At 57.8% G+C, this 21654-nt stretch overlaps 1 protein-coding gene across 2 annotated transcripts in view; it reads right to left on the bottom strand.

The window, feature by feature from the left end:
- The window catches only part of LMX1B (LIM homeobox transcription factor 1 beta), an 80501-nt gene extending 65533 nt beyond the window's left edge, over nucleotides 1-14968 (bottom strand). For both annotated transcript variants that reach the window (XM_025888482.2, XM_025888480.2), the window contains exons 1-2: nucleotides 14830-14968; nucleotides 13810-13996 (exon numbers count right to left, since the gene is read on the bottom strand). In XM_025888482.2, coding sequence (XP_025744267.1) covers nucleotides 13810-13996; nucleotides 14830-14968 — 326 coding nt within the window. The remainder of the gene's footprint in view (nucleotides 1-13809; nucleotides 13997-14829) is intronic.
- Between the last annotated feature and the right edge of the window lie 6686 nt (nucleotides 14969-21654).

Genomic DNA, 21654 nt, shown 5'->3' on the forward strand with positions numbered 1-21654 from the left:
GCAGGGCTAGCTTTACTAGAACCAGCTTTGGACGATAATTCTGCGGTCATAACTATTTTCTTTACATACTGCTATGGAAAGGGGAACCCCCTGCTTTTTTTTTTTTCTTTTAACCTAATTGAAGACACCATCAAGCGTAAATATGCTGGAGTTTTTAATAAAAACATGATGGAGGAAAACATCCAAAGCTCAATAATCAGAAGCAATTTGCATCGTGAGCGGAGATGTTGCTCCCACTCCCCACCCCCTTGGCTGTGCTCTGCGCGGGGCTGGTTTTGGGGCTGGCAACTTTAGACCTATGGCAAAAATAATGAACAGCGGTGAGGCTTGGAGATAGTCTGAAAAATATCCTGGAAAAGAAAAACATATGCCAAAGAGTGTGGTGCAAAAGTCGTATTTCATGCCTGACTTTCGAGAATGTTAATAAGGATTAGAACCATACTCCAACAGAACAACTATCAGTCAAGGCGGGGTAATTAATTTTGCTTCAGATCTCTGCTTGGGAAAATGAAAGCAGTAAGTGTTGTTTCATAGCACAGAGATTTCATCACACTAGAACAACCCAAAGAACTTCCAGAGCTGCATCCTGATCCCAGCTGAAAGAAACCTGGCTGTTGCTGGCCGCCTCTGCTGATCTGTCGCCGCGTAGATTTGGGGATCTTTTCCCAATGCTAACAATATCAAACTCTTTTTTAAAATTTCAGGATTGGCCAATAAATATGATTAAGATAACACATCCCAAGCCACATGTCCTCTGCTCGGCCTCTAACATGTGGAGTACAGATGTGTCTTCCGTGTACAGATGACCCAGCCGGCTGCTCCCCTGAGGCAGGGACCCTGGGAGAGGGAACCCTGAGACGTCCCGGCAGTCCCCTGGCCCGGCCGTTGGCCTCCCCATGACCCACTGTAGAGAGGAAGGGCCAAGCCCAGGGTGTTTGGGAGTCAGAGGAAGGGCCAAGCCCAGGGTGTTTGGGAGTCAGAGGAAGGGCCAAGCCCAGGGTGTTTGGGAGTCAGAGGGAGGGCCAAGCCCAGGGTGTTTGGGAGTCAGATATTAGGACAGAGGGATGTGGTCACCTGGCTCTTGTCCTTCAATGTCCCAACTTAGAAGATAAAATTGCTCAATGTGCATGGCTCCATGCTATCCAGAAAGTTCTCAAGCTCATTCCATCATGGAGACATGCCTGTTCCCCCCTCAGGAACCAGGACTGAAGGGCCTTCCCCTCCAGTGACCTCAGCCTCGGAAGAAAAGAGTAAGGCAGTGCTAAAGCCAGAGTCTGGGAGCGGGTTCTAGAAAGAATTGTGGCGTTGCCACACGGGCCCCTAACTTGGCAGTGAGTAGACTGGGGTTCCTGTCTCCATTCTGCCACAACTGAGTGAGCTTTAGGGCAAATACTAGCCACACTTGAGCCTCGGTTTTCCTGTTTCTACAAGGATCTTGAAGAGCTCTTCAGCTGGGACCCGCTAAAGCAGCCCAAGGTCTGGGTGGTGGGTATCACCCAGGTGCACCCTCTCTGTGGTCACTGAAGAGGGTTCTTGGAAGCTGCAGGAAAAGTCAGGCCCTGGAAATGGGGCAGGGAAGCCTGGGCCTGTTGGTGTTGACAGTCAGCCAAGCTCCAGCTCTGGGGAGAGGGGGCAGCAGTCTCTGCGGCAAGAGCCCCTCCCAGTCTGACCAAGCAGGACCCCCACCCCCCACCCCCAAAGCAAAGCTCTGGGTTAAGGTATGAGTGAGCCTACTTCTCGGCTTTCCCCTGGGGTTAGGAGGGAGAAAGGAGGAGTCCCTCAGAGTTAGCCAAGGCCAGGCAGAAGGGCTCAAGTGGGCAGAGAGGGGAAGGGTATTCTACCACAGTGGTAGAATGAATGAAGGAATGAAGGAATGAATGCATGGATGAACGAAAGAATGCATGAATGTATGTCAGAGGGAGGTGAGGGCCTCCCAAACCCACTACAGCAGGCAGGCTGAGGGCAGGGCACCTCCCTGAAAAGAAAAAGGCCACTAGGGGTCCCTGGGGGAGGGGTACTATGACCTGGATGAGCCCCAGCTGCCTGCGGGGCAGGGGTGGGGTAAACTCTGGCCACTTGGCAGAGGCTGGAGGATCTCCCTTCTGGACCAAAGGCTACTCTGGGGAAACAAGGAGGGTCAGGCTCCTCCTAAGCTGGATGGGGTCAGGACCACCTGGAGGAGGGACTCTGTCACAGGCCCCCTGGCCTCCTTTCAGCTGGGACCGACTGGGCTTTGCCGCATTTCTGGCCCCCTCTTACTGCTCAGGCACTGGTCTCCCCGGAATACCCCAGACCTCTTCCCTGCTGAGCAGCCCAGGCCGCGGGCCCGGGGCTCGGCCAGGCCGGGCTGATATGAACCATCTGCGTTGTCTTAGGCCGCCTCTCTGCCCACTGTCCCTCTGAACTCGGCCGGTTCCCGCGGGCCGTTTGATGCCTCGTAGGGTCACAGACCCCCGCACACAAATCACCGCCGCGGGGCTGGGGGTGGGGCGGAGGCGCTGAAACCTAATCCGCAAAGTTTGCTGTGCCGCCAGCTCGCTCCTTCCCTCGCTCACTCGACCACCCCCCCCTTTCCAAACAAGGCTTATTTTTCTTGCCAAAAAACCAAAGTTGGTATCAAGTGTTTCGAGGGAGAAAGTCTCTCCCCCGCCCCAGCTTGGGAGGAAGGGCCAGAGCTGCTGGCTGAGCCCGGGATTGCAGAGAGGGCTCGGGGAGGGAACCCGCGGGAGGTGAGCTCCCGGCTCCCAGCTCTGTCGGTTCCCGTCCCGTGGTTAATGGTCGCAAACCCAACTGTCTCTGACCCTGCCCTGTCCCCGTGGTCTCGTGCCCAGATAGTGCTCTTTCCATCGTGGCTCTCCATCCCTGTGGGGCCAGAGATGGAAGCATCACTTCCTGCCCCTTCTCCCTCCCCATAAAACAGCCCTCGCCTGTCGCTTTTACGAGGTGACACCCTGCTCTCAGCCCGATCCTCCCGCACCGGAGCCTGGGCTCAGGAGGGAGGAGACTGAGCAGTCAGGCGTCTCCAGAGAGCTCCCAGGACACACTGGGGTCCCTGGGAGGCTGCCCCAGAGGACAGACTAAGAGCTTTAAAAGGAGGCTAAGGAGCCAGGTACATTAGAGACAAATTCGTCCAAAGTCTCCTCTCCGGCTCCATTGACTCTGGGGCCTTCGGTCTGAGATCCTAGAAACTGGCCAGGAGGTAGCCGGCCTGGTCCTCTGGAGGGGTGCAGAGTGGAGCCCTGGGGGGCACGCAGGTTTCATTTGCTGGGTGTTGGTTTTGCTTTTGGTTTTTTCAGCCGGTGCAGCGACCCGGAACCGCGCCCGGCCGTTTCTCCGACGCCCGCGGCTTCCGACTGTGCCCGGAGGTGAACGCCGGCGGCTAAAGTCCGCGCCCGCGGCCCCCGCTGTGCGGGCTGGAGTTCTAGTTGTCGGAGCAGGCGGCTGGGGCTGGGGCAAGGCGGCGGCGACGTCGAGGGGCCGGTTGGGAGACCCAGCTGGGTCTGTGCTGCCGGGGCGGGGGAGGGGGGACGGGGGCCGGCCGCAGGACAGATCTGCACACTGTGGGACAGGAGTGGCGGCAGCAGCAGTGGCGAGAATAAAGGCGCCACGGGCCCGGCAGAGAAGCGGGTTTCCGCGGGGGTCGAACAAAGGAATTCGCCCTCAGAAGAAAGGGGCCGAGCGAGCAGCCGGGAGTGGTCAACCCCGGAGTCTCGCAGGAGTACGAGCGTGGCGACATCAGTCCCAGGGATCCAACGAAATCTGCCCCGCGCAGGACCCCAGCCTGGCATCTCCATTCGGCCTCTCCCTTCTCGTCAATCCCGCTTTCATGGGGATGGTGGGTGTGCACCCCCCAGCGCCACCTTTCCTGGGAAGAGGGGACAGAGCGGCCCGTGCTTTCCGTCAGTGGAGGCAAAAAGTCCCCCACCCCTCCCAATCAGCATCCTCTGGTCGTGGGGCCGTTGCCCCCATTTTCCAGAAGCTGACAATTGAGGCTCCCAAAAAGCAACCCCTTCCCCCACCCCTGCTGCAATGCTTGGCGGGCTCGGGAGACCCAAGCGCCCTCGGAAACGAAAGTCGCCCCCGGGGGGCGACAGGGCCGGAGCTCCCCTCCTCCCGCTGCCCTCGGAAGGGGTGGAGGGGACACGGTTGTAAGGTGCTCGGCTTCTTTTCTCTGCTTGACATGAATAAGGGGATTAGGACGGCAAGTTTCCGTCGTTCACTCCGACGGACAAAGGGCCCCGCGGTCAGAGCGGCACAGCCTCTGATTAAACGACAGAGCCCTGTCACTCAGCACCATCCTAGGTACTTGTGTTCGTGACATAATCTTATTAGAAGATAAAACCAGCGAAATCCTTTCCATAATGAAAAGTTACATTTAATGGCTGGACTCGCCCCCCAACCCCTCCCGACCCTGCCCGCCTCCTCCCGTTGCTGTTGGATATGGCTCGCCTGTAATTGGCATTTAAAGCACCAAGTCCGAGAGAAAAACGGGGTTTAGGGTTTTTGTAATCCCCCTAAACTGTCTTTGTTCGAAATCTCCACAGATACAAGTCTGTTAAGAGTAAATATTTGTGGATTGATACGACCACATTTCCCCCCTACAAACCAAATCTGAAAAAAATCTGCCCTCCCGCCGCGCAGCCGGGGCGCAGGAGGGAGGGGGCTGGGGTCGGCCCCAGCGTTTGCACCGGGAACCTTGCGTTCGGGTCGCCTCGCCGCCTCCAGGAGCCGAGGGACTTTGCACATTTCTCAGGCGGGAGAAAGGTCTTACTCTTTTTTCAATTTTCTGTGCTCTCGATAAACAAACCTCTCGGACCCGCTGCTTTTGGGCCTGCCCGAGGGGGTCGGCGGGGGGGCTTGGGGAGGGGCGAAGGCTTTGCTCAATTCCCGAAAGAAAATTCTCTCCACCCGCTTAGCACCCTTCCAGCAGGTTTAAGTGGCTCCGAGAGGACTCGCTCCTCCTGGGTCGTGGGAGATGCGACCCAGCAGGGCGCCTCGAGTCCAGCCCAGGAGATCGCCGGGAGCCGCCAAGGGCCCCCGAAACACGAAGGAGTCCGAAGGTTGCGGAGGGGCCCCGGTTCCCGGCTCCAGCCCAGCCCGTCCCGGGATCGGATTCCTTCATAAATCAGCGGCTGGGTGAAAGGGCTGCGCTTTAGAAAGGGCAGGACCGTGTGCGCGTATTAGAGCGCGCGGTTCCCAAATCCGGGCTAAACCCCTGGTGACACCGAAATTCATCAACCGCTGCCGGCGCCCGTGGCGTGGCCGAGGAGCCCCAGAGCCGAGGAGCCTGTGCACCGCGCTGCCCCACTTGGGGAAAAGAACGAGGAGCAGGAGCCATCGGAGAGGTGGGCCTGGAGGAGGGCACGGGTGGAGACCTCTGAGAGCCGCCCCGCCCGCGTGCGCGCGCGCGACGAGCAGCGAAGGAAGTTCACCGCGGGGGGAAAGGCAGTTACCCTAACCTTTTTTCTTCTCTGGCAAGGGCTGGCCCTACCCGGGCATTCTGGTGCGAAGAGGGCGATGACCCCCACCCCCACCCCTTCCTACCCTGGGGCGGTAACCACCGCCCCCCCCCCCAACACACACACCTTTCCAGCTGGGCGCTCTAAGGTGAATCACAACTGCCCAGAGCAGAATCTGGGGCTTTGGGAAGAGCAGAAATCGAGGACGAAGGGATCCCATCCGCTTTGGGAGTTAGACCCACCCAGGAAAAATCTGCTACAGAGTAACTCTGAGCCTGAGAGAAGTTACTTTAACTCCCTCTACCTGGGTCTTCTCACCTATACAAGGGACCTAAAGCAATGAAGGCCAGCACACATCAAAGCACTCAAGAAATGTCAATTTCTTTTCTTTCTAGATGTACGACTGTGGCCTGCCCCTCTCGGTCAATAAGACTCTGTTCCTGTGAGTTCCTATCTACACTGGCCATGCTCAAGAGTAGGTTGGATAAAAACAGGACCTACGTGCCTCAGTAGTAATGGGGGGGGCATCCACTGGCTGCTGACTGCCTGCCTCCAAGGACCAGTTTCTGACAGCCAGACCCGCCCCATTCCCCTTTCAAGGGGGAAAATTCAGAACACAGGCCCCAGACCTGGGCATGGAGCAGGAGGGTGGGCTAGGCCACTCCGGGAGGCCTGTTTAGGAGGATCCATGCTCTGGGCCTGTGTGAAAGGCAGACAATGCATTCCTGCCAGCCAGGGCGTCTCCAGCTCACTCCCCAGGCAGGCAGGAAGGAAACACACATTGACTGAATGCCCAGTGGAGGCTGGTATCTTTGGGTTTGTTTCACTTTATTTTCAGAGAGCGATTCACTCTATCATGTGAGATTATAACTGGCACCGTTATTTCACAGAGGAGGAAACCGAGGCTCAAGAAGAGCAATGAGCCCTTCCCTAAAGGCCCTTGGCTTGTGTCACAAAAGCCAGAGACATTCTTGATCTCTGATCTCTGCTTGCAATTTTGTTCTTTTCTTTTAGAAAATGTACCCGCCCAGGAGGCCATCCATTTGCAGGAGGTGGCTTCCAGAGAGCACCTTGGTCCTCTCCATCTCCACAGGCTCCCGCAGCTCCAGGCCTGGGCAGGCGCCCACACCCCACAGCCCCGTAACTATGGCAATTCCAGAATCACATGACAACAGTCCCTGAGTCCTGGAGGAAAGCAGGAGGTGGGAGAAGGGGGGACAGCAGTCACACCCAGCTCGTCCTGACCCAGGGCTGCCCCTCTCCTCTCCTGTCACTGTTCCTACGGTGCCCAACAGAGCCGCCTGGGGGGTTGGGGAGCCCCTGGCCGTCCAGTGTTCCAGCATGCTCACTCAGCTTTCTGCCTCTAGCCCGCAGCTCCGTGGTCTCACGCCTGCCAGCCCCGGTGGGTACCTCTGTTGCTCTGGGCAGCCCTCAGAACCCTCCCCGGCTGGCAACCACCTCACAGTTCCCAGGGAAACCTCTTAAGCAGGGGCCGGCCAGGAAGCAAACATCTTTGTTTCTTCTGGAACCAAACTTCAGGAACTAGGTTTTTCCTTCAGCAACACTTCCCTCAGTTCACCAAGTGCGGGGTAAGCCAGGTGCTCTGCCATCAGCCAGCACACTCGGTCGGGGCCAGTCTGAGCCAGGCTCCCGATTGAGACAAAGCCCCCCTCCCCGGCCCCCTGCAGTGTACTCACATATCCCTGGGACCCCTACACTCCCCCAACCCCCCTCCGGGGCCCCAGGGTCGACAGGGCAGGTCCAGTGGCTGCCAGTCAAGAAGCTGAAGAGAAATGGATACAATGTTGCCCCGGGAATAACAAAGGAAGGGCCCACGCAGAAATTTATTTGTTCTGATCAGGCGAAGCAAAGGTAAAGGGCAGCGAGGAAGTGCTGTCCGCCAGGCCTGAAACCCAAGAAAGTTGCCATTCTGAGCACAGTGGCCCCTTATACCCCACCACTCCACAACACAGCGGTAGTTAAAGCAAACACAGACCCTTCACTGCCCCGTCAGTTACACCTTCCCCCCAAAAATTACACAAACTTTGAAAGATTTTTCTGAGAGAAGATGGATGCTTCGGGAGACTTGAGGTCAAAGCTAGGCTGTTTAAAGTATATTATTAACAAATAAACATTTACTGCAAAAAAAAAAAAAAAGAGAAAAACCCTATAGGCCACCGGGGAACCAAATCATGTTGCTTTTGGCTTCAAATGACAGGAGACATTTATGACATGAATGGAGAACACCAGCCGGTCGATGAAATGGCAAACGTCTGCCACTTTGCTTCCTCTGCTTTCGTGAATCAACTTTTTCAAATATGGTTTTCAGCCTTACCCTCCCTTCACTACCACCACCTCCCCACTTCTGACTGCAGGAGCAATAAATATATATAATTTTGGTTTTGCTCTCTGCTTCCATCAGCACGGAATCTGGGAGTTGGAGAGGGCTGGGTCAGCCAGAAAGCCAAGGGCTTTGGGTCCTCCTGCGCCCCTGGCTGACTGACAGCTCATACGGGGCTCCCTGGAGGAGTGGACCATCCCTTTCTTCCTCCCTCCCTTGAAGCTGAGGCCTGATTGTGGGTGTCCAACAAATTGGAAGTTATAACTCATGTCGTTGAACGTATCCTCCATTCCTCAGCCTAACGAATGCCAAAGTAGGACTGGGAAATTTTTTTTTCTTCCCCTTTTTTGTTTTAAAAACCTCATAGCCACAGGACAGAAGAAATTCCCTGGAGAAGCACAGCCAGCCCGTCCTGGACAGAACAAACCTCTGTGGGCTGAAGGATTCTTCTGACCACCTGAGCTGGTGTTTCTCCATCTTTTAAACCTCATCTTTTGGAGAAACAAACAGATCCCTGAATCTCTCGACCCCATTTCCTCCCCCTCTCCTTCTGAATCTCTCCCTCACCTTCTTCCTCGGAGATGTTGGGTTGAGCTTTTTTCCCCTTGTCCTTTGAATCACAAAAACAGTAAGCATGAAGAGTTTTCCAAATATGAAATTATATTACTGAGTATGCTTTTCCAAGCTATTCTCAGACCCTGAAGAGTCGAATTGCTCCCCAGTGTTAAGCTCTTTGCTCTGGACCCATTCCACTCCCTCTCACGGCCCCCAAGGAGAAAGAGGCCAGAACACCAAGCCCTTCCTGCTACCTACCCTTCCTGATAACGCACAGTTGGCAATTGTTCTTATCTATATAATCAGAAGTTTTTCTGCCTCTCTGGAGGTAGTGAAGAGGATTCTGGATCCCACGGAGTATGGAACATTTACAGAAGCCCCACCAGGTACCTTGTGTCATCCTTACAACTACCCTGGGAAATTGTATCATCACCCCTAATTTGCTGATGGAGAACCCGGGGCTCTGAAACAGGTAGTCAGTTGGCTAAGATCACATGGCTGCTGAATGGTGGGGCTGGGAGGTGAACCCAGCTCTGTCTGAGTCTAGAGCTCTTCTCCTCATTGAAGGAGGCATGGCCCTCACAGTGCCCCACTCAGGCAAAGGGAATGATTTTCCCAGGGGTGCCCCTCATCTTCCCTGCATAGAGAGGCTCATGGCAAGCCTACCATGCCAGGTGCACCATTCTCTGGCATGGAACCCATGGGCAGTTTGGTGTCTCCTTGGAGACAAGACATTCCTTGCCACACTGCTGGTGATAATGGTAACAACAGTAATTTCCAGAGTATTAACAACATACCAGGCGAGATGCCAGGTCCTTTGGGGCATGTTATCTCGAATCCTTATTAGAATCCTTTCCCCCAGGTGGCTATGTCCCCATTTTACAGAAGAGGCTCAGGTAGATGCCAGGACTGTGTCGTCCTAAGCCTGGCTCCAACGGGCAGGGTAGGAGGTTGCTGAGGGTCAACAATCACCTACTCCAGAGGAAATCCTCACAGCCTTCTTCCCAGACTCGGAGAAAATCCGGCAAACAAATGAGGCCATACTAGCCCAGAGCCTGGGGAATACAGGGTGAGCCAGGAGTCAGCTGTGAATAATGCCTCCGTGTTCAGCAGCAGAAGACTGCAGCTTAAGGCCTTTGCTTACCATGCTACCTGCAGCCAAGGGGCTGGGGTTAAAAGGAGGGTGCCATCCCAGGGGCCAGAGGGTCCCCAGACTTGGGCTGGCAGAGTGAGAGCCCTTCAGCCCTCAAACCCCCAGCGAGAGCACTACCAAGGCCCTTCTATAAGGCCAAGCGCTGGCTTTTCTTTCCAAGCGGATCCATTTCCAGGACAGACCCTCTACCTCAGGCTGTGGGCAGGGATGTCTGCAGTTCTGAATGAGACAGATGGGGGCCATGCCAGCTGGGATACCTACTGGTAGAGGAGGTGCTGCTGGTAACTGGCACCCTGCAGGAAGGCCTTATGGGAGGCCTTGCAAGCTGGGAGAAACAACAGGCCAAAAAGGCTGGAGCCTGACTTTGCTCTCCGCGTGCGTGCCACACCCCTACTCTGCCAGAGCTAGTGCTCTGAGGAGAGGTGAGCCTCCCTGGAAGGCCTTTCCCGGTGTAAACACTTCCAAGGAAAGAAGGAAAGGAATGTGCTGGGAAGAGCCAGGTTGGGCCACTGGAGCCTCAGCCAGCTGGGGTAGATTTACCAAAAAAAAAAAAAAAAAAAAAAAAAACCCCCCAGGACTCAGTTTTTTTTCTGAAACCCGAAGCCTCCCTGCGGCCCCCCCCCCCCCCCCCCGTTCCGCGGGTGGGCGCACCCTACCTGGGCAGGCGAGCCCAAGGGGACCGTCGCAGGCTCAGCGGAGCCCTGTAACTCTGCTCGCCGACAGGCGAGGCCGCCCGGGCAGGCCCGGCGGGCGGAAGGGCGCCGCCAGCCCAGGACGCCGAGGTGGGAGCATGGCCCGAGCTGGAGCGCCGCGTCTTTCGGCGCACGCAGGCTCCCGCGCGCACACCAACGGATCTCGGGTCGCCAGGCCTGGGAGCTGTCTTACAAGCGATTAGACTCCATTTTGTGACAGATTTTTGGACTCTCCCACCGACCCTCCCCCCTTCCGGAGCCTCCTCCAGGAATTCGCCACCTCCTCAGGATAGAAACGCTTTCCAGACGAGCGACAGACGGCAAGAAAAAAGACTTACATAATTCTATTTGGCCAAGCCACCAAGAAAAAAAATGGGGCGGGGGGGGTATGTTGTCTTTTTTTTTTTTTTCCATGTGTTCTCCGGTGGAGGAAGGAGAGAGAGGTGTTCGTGATTTTGCGTTTGGAGGCCCCGTTTCCTCCCGGTTTCTAACCCGGTTTGAGTCCGAGAAGGAGCTCCGGCTGCCGAGGAGCCAGAGTCCCGGGCGCAGAACGATCCGACGCCTTTTTTTTTTTTTTTTAAGAAAGAGCCCCCAAAAACACGTACGGAGAAAAAGTAAACTTTTCGAGTTACGCGTGAAAATGCCCAAATGCCGTGGCCCTCGCTCTGCTTCGTCCGTCCAGGACGTGCGGGTGGATTTTATCAAATGCTATTAAATGTGCCCGAACGTCAATTAATCACCCCCGTGGTGCGTAAAATAACGTTGCGCTTCTGGGTGTCCCGGATCTTTAAAACAAATCGAAAGGAAGAAGAGACGCTTAATAAAAATAGCAACCTCTTTCTAAGGACCAAGCCCCGCAAGCTCCTCGTGGGCCGAGGACATATTTTCCAAAAGTTATTGGCGGGGGTGTGTGTTAATTTCCCTATACCGCTGACACAAAGGCTCGACAAAATCGAGAAGGCACGTTTCTGCGCCCACTTGCCTGGATTCTCGTCTGAAAAGCATTTACGCAGTGATGCAATAAATATGCATCTGCGATCCTCAAAGAAAAAAAATAGTGAAATACACTTTTATTGTGCAAAAGAACATAGTTTCCCCCGTGAGCCCCTGTCTGCCTCGGTGCGCTGGCTCTCCCTGAGAAACGCTGAGGCGAGACCCGCGGGGGTATTTGTCCATAGGATTGTCTTGATAACAACCTCTGCTCAGCCCCCAACCGGCCGGCCTAGTTGCAGATACCTAATTGGCCTTATTGGAAGAAAGAGGGGGCGAGGGAGGAGGAGGGCACCGTGAAGGGTGTGAATAATGCCCGCCTGGAGGCTGCCGCCTTGCAGGACCCAGACTCCGAACTCAGGACCTGAAATTCTCCCAGCGAAAATTCACCCGCAAGGACATCCCAACTGAATTGAAGCATCAAGCTCTGAGAGAGGCGCATTTTTTCCTCTCCTTTTTAAAAACAAATAGGCTTTCAACAAAGCAAACACAAATGTTTAATGTTTAATTGTTTTGTAAAATTAGGGGGTTGGCCGCTGTGCTGTAAGGGAACATCCTGCTCAAATTTTGTGACTTTACAGTTCTGTGCTCCGAAGAACCAGGGAGCATCCTCTCGTTTTAAACAGAAGCTCCATAAAGGACTGAGGAGTAGGGGAAGAGACCTGGCAGATACATATAAGAGGTTGGAAAAGGTCCTTCCAATATGTAAAATATTTTTCCCCCCCAAAATCTGCATACATGACTTGGAGGCCCATTTCCAGTTTCCTGGGCCTCCTGCCCCCACATGTTGAGTCATCCAGGCCGGTGGCTAAGTTGGAACTGGCACTGCCAGAGCTGAGCTCAGGGTCAGGCAGGCAGGGGTGCAGGCCGGCAGGACGTGGGTGGGCTGGCAGCTGGTGATCCCTGCCTCTTGGCCCGACCAAAGCCCCCAACCACGTCTACCCCAAACTACTTTCCCCATTTTATTTGTGCTGCTCTATGCCTGCTTGTGGCCGAACTGACTGGCGGCCACACGTTCTCCTGGAACTAGAATTGTATCAGTCCAGGGCATAGCACAAACCCTACCAACAGCAGTGTGCCTAATTTGGGGTGCTCCAGACAGAGGGAGAGATCTCAGAAAGACTCTGGGATCAGCAAAAGAGTTGACTCTCCAAAATGTACCCCAATTACTTCCCGCAGAGCCCCCAGTGGGCAGGAAGAGCAAGGTGCAAAGAGCAGGTCCTGTCGGACCATCCCGACCAGGGGAGCACAGCCAAATTATGTACTGTTGTGGGGCTCAGCCAGAACCTTTCAGAATAGAACCTAATACCCTCTCCAGGGCTCTAGCCTACAGCCCCACTATTTCCAGGCCTCAGCCAAGCAGCTAGAGAGATGGAGACGGGGCACCCCAGCTGCTCCACTTCCCATCAGGGCTTGGATTTAGGAACAGTCCCTGGGCAGACAGGTAGGCTGCAATCATCAGCAGGCATTGGCAGCCCAACCTTTTCCTGGAGGCTTGGGCACACACAGCTCCCCTGGAGCCCCAAACCACCTGAGAGCGTACTCATCCTGCAGTCCCATCCAAAAGGGTCTTTTGGGCTTCACTAGAAAGTTCTCGAATGCACCCACTTGTCTCCTCAATGCCTGCTTGGGGGTGCCCACACCCTTCTTTCAGCTATTGCTCCTCTCTGCCTCCCTCTCAATCACACTGCCAGGCACAAAACCCAGAGGGTCAAAAGAAAAAGCCCGCATCTGCTCTTATCTGTCCCAGTACCTTGCCAGACAAATCCATAGTCTCAGCTAAAAACAAAAGTCAGCAGGTAGGGCTCAACCCATAGTCTCTGGACTCAACCCTGAGGCTTAGGCTACACCAGGGCAGAGCAAGCCACCCCCCTCTCCAACACAAACAGTGTGCAAGAAAGAGGGCCTGCTGGGGAAGGCTGATTTGGGCAGTTCTTCATCCCCGCCCCCAGTAGCCCCAGACTGTGGTTTGCCACCTCTTGAGGTCCTCTTCCTAGACAGCTCCTCCAGCCAGCAAAAATTGTTAAGTGCAAAATTCCCGCATGGAACGGTTTGGAGGGAATGGACACTTTTCTATCAGGGACTGAAAGTACAACAGGGAGCACGGCAGGAAGGGGGCATCCTGAGCTGCTCAGCCAGTTCAGTACCCCCCCTCAACTCCACTTCCTTGATCCAGGAACCCCAGACCTCCATAAAACCCTACTTTTGGGGAGCACACCACCAGGGCCTGGCTCCCCTAAAGCACTGTTTTCATTTGGGAATCAATTCTTGGTCCCCAATTTAGGGCTTAATGAGGTCAGGCCCTGTCCCTGCACAGAGGGATGGTATCCCCCTACTTGACCAAGGGCCTTGTCCTGTACCCCAACCAGTGCAGGTTTCCAGACAAAAGATGGCAACTAGGGACCGCCAAAGGCTCCCAGCCACCTCAGCAGTGGCAGCCAGGCTGGGATGGTTCGTCCCTGCCCGGCGTCGCGCAGCCCTCACAGCCCTGGGAGCTGATGGGCCCAGCGGCGCGCAGAGGCGGCAGTTGGGAGGACGCGGGCCTGGCCCGGCAGTGGGGGTGGCCGGGCTCAAGTGCCGGGCGGCGGCAAGGGAACGAGGAGAACGAGAGGCGCTTACTGTTGGTAGTCTTGTTTGCAGTACAGTTTCCGATCCCGGAAGTAGCAGCTGGTGGTGAGGGCTTGCTGACACGCCGCGCACTGCAAACACTCCTCGTGCCAGGACGACTCGTTGACTCGCATCAGGAAGCGGTCGGAGATGGGCCGCTGGCAGCCCTCGCAGACGGCGGGATGCGGGCAGTCGGAGCCTGCAGCGCACAGGGCGAGAGCCGGGCGGTCAGCGCCGACCAGCCTGGCCCCAGCGTCCCGGCCGCGCGCTGCCCGCAGCCCGGGGCCCAAGGGCGAGGGCAACCCGGGAGCGCCGCCCGCCGCCTGCGCTCCCCTGGCCGCCGCACCAGGGCCCCGGCAGCCTCAGCTGGTTCGTCCCAGTCCGCGGACTCCCGCGCGGAGAGGCCTTGGGTCTCGAGCCCTGGCTCGGCGCTGCACTCTCCCTTTCTCCGGAGATCCAGCGCTTGGTGTTACTACATGAACCGGCACGGCGCGGGGTAGCCGGCTAGGACCAAGACAGGCGAGGTGAGGCTGGGGCGCTTGCTGGCTGACACGCCCCACGGTGGCGTTCGTGGTCTTCTGTCCCCAATCTCCCCAAAACCTGTAGTTTGGGTGGCCCAGGGGACATTTTTCTCTTAGAAGCTCCCCCCACCAAGTGACCTGGCACCGCTCCCAAGCTTGCTAAGGTGACTCTTTGGATCCTCCATCACTCTTGCTTCCCGCCTCCTACCCCCTCGGGAGTGGCAGCTCTAGCACCAAGGCCCAGTGAGGATGGTGGGTGGCAGCTGGAGCTGTCCTGGCCTCCCTCCTCCTAGGTGGTGTCCCTACAAACCTCTGTGTCCTTACGATGCCTGTTTAGGGGTGCTTGTTGCCCCTCTGGCAATCACTGCAGGAGTCTAGTCTGTGTCCTCCCGCACCCCCATGTCCTGCAAACCATTTCCTTATTCCGTTGGTCTGAACGCCTGTGTCCATCTCGGGAGGATGCCCCTGTCCCCTGCCCATGACCACTCGGGCGTTCTGACGCCCCACTCACCCAGCAGCACCCCCAGAGTGGCGGGACCGGGGCGCAGGGCGTGCTCCTCCATCTTGATGCCGTCCAGCATCTTGGCGCAGTCCGTCTGCCCACGGGGGAAGCACCTCTCCAGCGACTCGGGACCTGTTGCTATATCCATGGGACGCGGGGCGCGCCGCGGGCCCCGCCGGCCAGGGTGCTCACCCACCCGCCCGCCTGCCCGCTCGCCGCCGCCGCGGCCCGGGAGTCGGGGAGGTGCGGCCCCCGCGGGGTTCGGGCTGCGGCAGGGGCCGCCGGGCACCCCCGGCGAGCGTGGATCGCCGACGCGCTGGCCCCGGGCCCCGGCGTCGTGCGGGCGGGCCGGGGCGGTGCCGTCCGCTCCGCGTTCTCCCGGGCACTCGCAGCCACGCGCGCCGGCTCCTCTGTCACCTGCTTGTCAGCCCCGGAGCCGGGCTGCGGCGGCGGCGGCAGACGGAGCCGCGGGGAGGAGGAGGCGGCGGCGGCGGCGGCGGCGGCGGCGGCGGCGGCGGCGGGCGGGGGAGGGGGCGGGGGTGCAGGGGCGGCCCCGCGGGCTGGGGGGGCGCGGGCGGCGCAGCGGGGTCCCGGGCGGGGCGCAGCGGGCCGCGGGGCTCTAGGCGCGCTCCCCGCACTACTCCAGTGCCATGGTGCGCCGGAGGAGCAGCTGGGTTTAGAGCTGGGACTGGCGGCGGAGGGATACTCCGGCCGGGAGCCGCCTCACCCCTCCTCAAACTTCCTGACATTTGAACTCATTGGTGCGCCTCGTATCCCTGCGCCGGGATGAGCCGGCGGCTCCACGTCAAATAGTGCCGTCGCCTCCCCCCCCGCGGGAGGGCTCCCCGCGCCCCCAGCTTGCGCCCCGCTCCGCGCCTGGCTTGGAGTGTGGGCCCCGGCGCCCCGGCCAGACCAAGCGCCGGCTGGCCCCTTGCAGAAGTTTGGGTCACCTTCGAAACAAATCCTTCTGCCCCACCCCTTTGAAAAATTGATTTGGGAGTTGGGGAATGAAGGCTTTCTTTTTTCTTGCTTGCTTTCTTTATTATTAATATTTTCTAAAGCTTCAGCGCTAAGAGGAGTGGCCCCATGCGAGGCCAGACTGCACGAACGGCGGGGAGCGCAGCGGATCCACCGGGGGAAGGCGCCGGCCGAGAGTGGCCTCCCGGGGACCCCAACTGTCGGCCGAGGTAGGTCGCTCCGGGCTGAGTTGACGTCCCCTGGGCGGCGGCGCCTTCCCGGGGCCCTTTTGGTTCTCGGAGAGGCTGGCTGCTGGATTGAGAGACGGGGACCGTCAGGCGGGAAGAGCTGCTGGCCTGGAACTGGCCAAACGGGGTCCTGGCCCAGGGAGAGGGGGTTGGGCCCCGGATTTGGGGTGAGGGGTCCGGAAAAAATTCAAGCGTGGCAGAGATTGGGTATAGGGGTGAGCAAAGATCCTGGAAGGGCCCTGGGATCAAGGACGGGGGACATTGGGCAGGCGAGGAGGATCAGGCCCAGGTTAGGCATGGAGAGTTTAGAGGGCGATTCGGTCTAAGAATGGGGTCCCCGGGTAGAGGTGGGGGCCATGGATGAGAACCTGGCCTCGCAGGATTTGTAGTTGCTTGGGTAGAGGGTGGTGGCCCTGGGGTCGGTAACTGTAGGCCCAGGACGATGTGTGTTCGGTTGCTCGATGGAAACGGGATTGGCGGCTGGGATAGGCAACTTTTGGTGGCGGGGAGTGGGGGTGGGGGGCGGCTAGGGGTCTTTAGGCGGCACCTGGCAGGGACAGAGCTCTGCTCAGATTGGACAAGGTGGGCTTTGACGCTGGGGAGTGAAAGGTCGGCAAGACCGAGCCCCAGACTCTCGCGCCCGTGGGCCTGGCACCCACCCGGCCTGGCACCCGCGCTCGGTGCGCAGGCCGCTGCGTCCGGCTGCAGTACACCGTGCCTAGGCTGGCTCTGTCTTCGGCTCCTGGGTCTCCACAGAGGCGCGGCTCGCCCGGGAGCAGGGGGGCCGGTGCGGGCCCGGGGCAGGCGCTGGCTGACCCCTCGAGCCGCTGCGGGGCGGCCCCGGCCCCTCCCGGAACGGAGCAGCCGCGCGGAGCGGGGCGGGGGCGGAGGGCATGGGAGGCGGGTCCCCTGACCCCGCTGGAGGCGAGAGGGCGGATCGGATTTGGAGGCTGCCGGAGGCTTGGTCAGAAGTGGCCCCCTGTGCCGCGGGGCCCCGCGGAGGGGCCCGGCTTTGTGGAGGATTAGAAAGCTCCCGCCCCATCCCAGTATCCGCTTGTGTGTCGGTGGGTATCTGTGTGTGTGCGCGCGCGTCGATGCTCCGGCTTCGGAGTTTGTTGCATGCCTGTGCACCCGGGTCTGTGCACCTACAATATTTCTGTGTGCCTGAGACTTTCTGGGCTCGGAGTGTATGATCTGTGTATCTGGGTGTGATTCCCGTGCACATGTGTGTGTGCATCTGCAGGTCTTAACATGCCTCTGTATCTTCTGTGTGTTTGTAGGTCTTTGTGTGTGTCCCTGTGTCCGTGTCGTTGTATGTGGGTGCCGACGTCTTTGTGTTTATGGGATACTTTTCTGTTTTTGTGTCTTCGTGTCATCTTTGTGTGTCTTGAGTGTATCTTCGAGTTTCTGAATGATTCTGTGTCTGTGTGCTTGCATGTCTCTCGGAGTTTTTTGGGTTTTGTGTGTGTGTGTGTGTGTGTGTGTGCGCGCGCGCGAGGCTTTGTGACTCCGTATATTTCTACACGTCTTTGTGTGTCTGTATCCCGGACGGTGGAAGAGGGGATTTGTAGCTTCTCTCATACGCTCTTGGTCCCTCGTCCTTGCGCAGCCTGGAAGGCCCTGAGCTCCCAAGGTTGGGCCTGGGCCTGGGCCGCCATCCCCCGGCATCTGGGGCGGGGGCGCGGCAGCTGCGGGAGAAGCCGGGCAGGCAAAATTCGGGCGCGCACAGCCCGGCGCAGTGCTGGCAAACCGACCGGGCGCATTCTGCCCTCTGCTGGCAGCGTTGCGTCCCTGCACCCACTATCTGTAGGCGAGAGGGTCCTGGTTCCAGGCCCAGACCCTCGCCTTCTCCTTCAGAGCGCACTCGGGAACCCTCTCCCGTCTCAGGCCGTGCACACTCACCCCAGACCCCACATTCCGGGTGCAGCGTTCCATCTTCCCCTTCCTGTCTCCCCACCTTCCCTGTGACCGGCCTCTTCCTCTCGCATTTCTCCACTTCAGCCAAATGGGGGCTCCTGCAGTCTGGCCTCTGTGACTTCTGTGACCCTCAGGCTGGTGTCTAGGGCTGAGTCGGGGCCGCGGACTGCCCAGGGTCGCGTTCCCAGGGCCACCCAAAAGCAAGGTCTCAGTGCAGGAGGACATGCCAGCAGCCCTGCTCTGGTGTCCTGGGTTGGTCTGTCCCGGGGCACATAGAATCTTGGTACCTCACCCCCACACCCCTTCCCACGTTACAGCCCATACCACCAGGGCCGACATTCGGAGGGCCACGGATGGTGCTCAGAGTCACCCGAGGCTGCCGGGTGCATGCCTGCCCCAGGCACTGGCTGCTCTTTCTTGTCTGGGAACGGGGCTGCTCAGTCCACAAACCTGGGGTCCCCCTCTACGTCCTCCTGCTCCGTCTAGTCATCCCCTCACCACGCCCCCACACTCCAGATCACCATATAAGTCCTTTTCCTTGCCCTTTGTCCCGGCTCCCGGGTCCTTCTTCCCCCCAGCTGAGCCCGCGGTCCCGGGTCCTTCGCACACAGACGTACAGAACACCCAGGTCTCTCTCAAGCACAGCCGCGGCTCCCGCCCTCCCCACCGCTTCCCCTGCTGAAGAAGCGGTCAGTTGGAGGGTAAAATGGGAAGCCTAGGCCCCGAGCCAGGTACTGTCCACAGGCGGCTAGCAGCATCTTGCTCCGCACAATGGAGCCTGCCTGATCTGGCACCCGCCGTCACCCCCACAGCCTCCGGCAGCCCAGACCCAGGACGCCCCCAGCCGCTCACACCCGGATGCTCCCGCCTATCTGGGATTCTCTGTGGCTTGGACTTCAGCCGCAGAAACAGCTTCAGATTTTCTCCACCTAAGGAAAGACCCAGCCAACTGTTTGGAATCTCTTGGAAGGAAGCAAGAACTGAGAGGGAAGCTCAGCGGGAGTCCCAGCTCTCCCAATCCTGCAGATGCCTCATCTCCACAGAGCCCTTCCCTATACCCCCCTTGCTCCTCTCTTTAGGGGCCCTGCGCTCCCTGCGCCTGCCTGTGCTACTGGTCTTCCCAAATGCGGCCCTGTGACCATCCCCTCCCCACAGTGGAGTCCTGTCCGTCCTCCCCTGGGCTGTGCTTCTGACCAGAGCCAAACCCAGGTCCCCTCCCAGTTTACAACCACAGTTAGAAGCAAGGATTCTGGGCAGGGATGGAGTAAGGGGCGATGCCCAGCAGAGCCCTGCAGAGCAGGAAGGCTCGGAGGAGGGGCTTCACGGATGCCCCACTCCCCCTGCGGGGAGAGTCAGGGCTGCCAGGGCTGCCAGAGCGCTCAGACCCATCCCATGCTGCCCCCGCACCATTGGCCCTGGCAGTTCTCAGATCCACGGGAAGCAGACTGGACCAGAGCAACCCCAGGACAAGGCCTCAGTTGGGGGCCCCTGTTCCCTGGTGGCAGCTGGGATCTGGAAATCCAGGAGCTCTGGAGGTGGGGTAGGACAGCAACATCAGAGGTGGAGTGTCCCGGCTTTTGGAGCCGGTGGTGACCACACTCTCTTCTGAGGACCCCAGCATGCCTGACCCCAGGACATGTGGGGCAAAGGCTCAGGCCCCTTCTCAACAAGAGAAGAGTGCATGTGATAAGTAACCTGGTCACCTTCCCACAGCCCAGAGAAAAGTTTCCATGGCCTTCCTGTGCCCGTGGAGAGCCCACAGAGCCCCGGAGGCAGGTGGAGGTCCAAGAAGAGGAATGACGGGGAGAGGCCCAAGCTGGGGCCCCTCTGACTCAGGACTGAGAGTGGGTTCTCACTTTCTTTCCCATCTGGGGTTTTCTAGGCTAGTGGGAGGGAGGTGGCAGAGGACAGGATTTTAGGCAGGGTTTGTTGGTGAGACATAGTGTGTATAGCTCTGAGGCTGTGTGCTGGTACATGCCTGTCTGCCATGTGGACGGCTGCCCCAGCAAGGCCCTTCTGTCCTCCTGCAGCCCGGCCCCACCTTAACCAGCTGGCGGGGTCTCTGGCCACAGGCCCATGGCTTTTCAGTGCAAAGACTGGGTCATTACTCATGGAATTCCTCCCTGGTGGGTTAAGAGCTCAGGCTCAGATCTGAAGCCTTCTGTCTGTCCTCAGGACTGGAGAGGGAGAGTGCCCTGGCCAGGTGGCCCGCAGCTATGGTCTTGCACTGGCCAGGCCGTGCCTAGGAGTGGTCAAGAGCAGGTCTCAGGGAGTCACCAACATCTGATTCAGGTTGTGGCTGTGGGACTCCAGGAAGTGCTGCCCTCTGTCTGCACCTCAGCTTCCTCATCTGTAAAGGGGGTATAGTAATAGCATCTATCCCACAGGATTGTTGAGAGGATGAAATGTAAGTGCCCACTACGGTGCCTGACGCATAGTAGGTCCCTATAAGGACTTGGTGAATGATTGGATAAAAGGAATCCCTAGGACTTGGGGAGATCACAGCTGCCTCCTCCTCCTCCCAACCAGGACCTGAGGAGGGCAACAGACACACGCCAAGCTGAGCCATTTATCTTCCTCTAGGGCAAGCAAAACTCAGATCCAGGCAGCTGTGGGCTGGGTGCAGGAGACTTCCCGGGCAGTGCCCTGATGTCCGGCACAGACAGCCTCAGCCTTCTCCAGTTGCCCTGGCTGTGGAGCCTGGGGCGGACAGTAGCTTTGGAAGGCAACAGAATTAGGGGCTTCAGCCTAGTGCATCAAAACTGACCGTGTGGGACGCTCGAGGTGCCATTTATATTTATTTTTTTAAAAGGCACTTTCCTCAAGAATCTTTGCGTTTCTTGCCAAATGGATGGGCTGGGTTATTTCAGCAACCCATCTATAACCAGGGGCTTCCCCTACCGAGGCCCAGAGCCAGAACAAAGAAAAAGCCAAGGACTGTATTTGGAGCCATAAAAGCCCCATTAGGACACTAAGAATAACTTGCAGGAAAACATTTTATATGAATTGGACACAAATTCACAAAAGCAAGAAAGTTCATTCGTCTCCACCCTGAGGGTCCGTGGCTGGGGAAGGGGGGCTGGGTGTGATGCAGAGGCCAGCGCCCATCCTATTTGATCTTTATCTTAAATCCACTTCAAAACGCTGGGGATCAGCGGAGTTGGAGCTTTGCCCCTTCCTGTAATTATTTGGTGTCTAGTAAAGTTTTTATGGGTGTCTGTGCAAATAAATGCATTTGATGTGCATTTGTTTTGGCGAGTGGCGCTTTATATAGGAGGCGTGTGCGTCTTCTTTTGGCCCTCAGAAATGAAAAGAATGAGAGTGAAAATAAAAATAAAACTAAGATATCTGGACTAGGCAGAGGGGCGGAGCGGGGGGGGGCAATCCCACTGCCAACCACCAACCCTCTCAGGCCAGGGCTCGTGGGCGCCAGGGATGCTGCCAATTGAGTTTGCTGCCGCTCAGGATGGGGAGCTGCTCAGGGCTGGGAGGCAGGCTTTGTGAAATCCAGATTCTAGAAAGGCTTTTTTGGAAACAGAACTCTGCCTGCCTTTTGATTACTCTCCTCTGGGTATTCTTGGCGAAATCAGATGGATAATAAGTAAAGGTGTTTTGGGGGTGTTGCTTTATCATTGAAGTGGTGGACTATGCTGTTTTCTCTAGACTTTGAGCTCAGCAGAATCTGGCCAAATAGGCAGGTTGAACAAAGATG

This window comes from Callorhinus ursinus, unplaced genomic scaffold (genome assembly GCF_003265705.2).
Source record: "Callorhinus ursinus isolate GAN/ISIS: 27379988/994484 unplaced genomic scaffold, GSC_fseal_2.0 scaffold24, whole genome shotgun sequence".
NCBI classification, from domain to species: Eukaryota; Metazoa; Chordata; class Mammalia; order Carnivora; family Otariidae; genus Callorhinus; species Callorhinus ursinus.